Raw genomic sequence first — 2,111 nt, 5'->3', positions numbered from 1 at the left:
GCTAATTTTTTGATTTATTGTAGAGATGAGGTCTTACCAAGTTGCCCAGGCGGGTCTCGACCTGCGGGCTCAGGCAATCCACTCACCTCAGCCTCCCAAGGCGCAGGATTACAGGTTGAGCTACCGAGCCCGGCTCCCTCTTATTTTTGTTGTCCTTGGAGATACACACTGAGAAATTGTTTGTAGGCTACTGAGTAGTGTTGAGTTACTTCTGAAGAGAAGAGGCAAATGAAGAAAATCTATTTGATTTAGGAACCATTACTGGCAGTGTCTTAAATCCCACTGGTTATTTTTAAATATGAGAGGAAAAACTAGTGGATTAATTCTAGATTTTCTAGGTTCTTTTTTCTTGTAATACAGACCTTAGTATTTGTTAATTTTAGTCTGATTTTCCAGAATTGCCACTTAGAATTTCAGAGTTAATTTACTATTTAAAATAGAATGATACTTTGAGGTTTTATATTACATCTATCTATTTCTTTAAAAATCTTTTAATTTAGTTAGGAATGGTAGTGATTTATCATAAAAGTAGATATTTTTCTTATTTAGTGTCTTACTTCTTGTAGGAAAGTTTGAGGGAAATTTTGAGTCACTGGACCTTGCAGAATTTGCTAAAAAACAGCCATGGTGGCGTAAGCTGTTCGGGCAGGAATCTGGACCTTCGGCTGAAAAGTATAACGTGGCAACGCAGCTGTTAATCGGAGGTGTCACTGGATGGTAAGTGATGTGAAAAAGATGTCCAATGTCTTTTGTGTATGATACAGTATTGTAATTATAAGTACCATCTCCTTTAACCATGAAAACACATTGACTTTTATGAAATTGGTCAATTAGTGTGTAGCATTTATCTAAATATGTTAAAGTACTGTGAATGGTTACATGTTGTAAGTAATTACTGCAAGCAGGTACTGTTTTAAGTATTTGCATAGATTTCGTTCTCATTTCCTTCTCACAGCAACTTTGAAATTGGTATTGTTATCTCTCCTCATTTTATAGAAACAGGCTCAGAAAGGTTAACTTGCCCAAGGCCACATAGCTAGTAAGTGATGGAATAACGAGCCAGCTACTTACTAGCTAAGTCAGATGATAATTTAATGTGACACAGCTTATGGTTTCATTTATAATAAATTCAAAAAATGTTAATAGCAAATTTAGTAAGTGAATATTGACTCCTTCAATTTCATAAACTCTTTACACTTGAAAAATTTTATCATACAATATAACAAATGTAGAATAGTTCATATGACACGTGTACATTTTTTTTTTTTTTTTGAGTTGGAGTTTTACTCCGTCGCCCAGATTGGAGTGCAGTGGCTGCTCCCGGCTACCGCAGCCTCGACCCACTGGGCTCCGGCGATCCTTCTGCCTCAGACTTCCGAGTAGCCAGAATTACAGGCGTGCGCTACCATGCCCGGCTCATTTTTGATTTATTGTAGAGATGAGGTCTCGCCAAGTTACCCAGGCAGGTCTCGAACCTGTGGGCTCAGGCAATCCACTCACTTCAGCCTCCCAAAGGCACGGGATTACAGGCTGAGCCACCGTGCCCGGCTGACACGTGTACATTTTAACAAATCTTTAGAGTAAACACCTGTGTAACAACTACACAGGTTAAAAAAATATGACTAGCACTCTAGAAACTCTAGAGGCTGTTAAGCAGTTTTATATCCTTGCTTTTCTTTGTAATTTTAACACCAGTTCTGTCACTAAATAATGTACTTTAGTTTACCTAGGTTTGCACTTAAAGTAAGTGCAATTATATGCATTCTCTTAATTCTTATTTTTTTTTGTTGTTCAATCTGATGTTTTGTATATTCATACACTGTGTGTAGTTGGGGTTTCATTTTCATTTGTATTTAGAATTTGGTTGTGTGAATATACCACATTAAATTTGTCCAGTTGATGACTGATATCTGAGTCTTTTTAAGTTTTGGTTAAAAGTAAACAATGCTGATATGTACACTTTTTTTTTTTTTTGAGTCGGTCGCCCAGACTGGAGTGCATTGGCCACTCCCGGCCACCGCAGCCTAGCCTGCTGGGCTCCAGCGATCCTGCCGCCTCAGCCTTCGGAGTAGCTGGAATTACAGGCATGTGCTACCACGCCCGGCTGATTT

General features: G+C 38.4%; 1 protein-coding gene across 2 annotated transcripts in view; it reads left to right on the top strand.

Moving 5' to 3' along the window:
- Positions 1–2,111, top strand: part of FUNDC2 (FUN14 domain containing 2) — a 35,057-nt gene that overhangs the window by 3,979 nt on the left and 28,967 nt on the right. For both annotated transcript variants that reach the window (XM_008072256.2, XM_008072255.1), the window contains exon 2: positions 567–717. In XM_008072256.2, coding sequence (XP_008070447.1) covers positions 567–717 — 151 coding nt within the window. The remainder of the gene's footprint in view (positions 1–566; positions 718–2,111) is intronic.

This window comes from Carlito syrichta, unplaced genomic scaffold, assembly GCF_000164805.1.
Source record: "Carlito syrichta isolate Samal-C Ts95f unplaced genomic scaffold, Tarsius_syrichta-2.0.1 Scaffold314997, whole genome shotgun sequence".
In the NCBI taxonomy this organism is placed as follows: domain Eukaryota; kingdom Metazoa; phylum Chordata; class Mammalia; order Primates; family Tarsiidae; genus Carlito; species Carlito syrichta.
The sequence above is the reverse complement of the archived record's forward strand: the minus strand, read 5'-3'. Positions and strand labels throughout refer to the sequence as shown.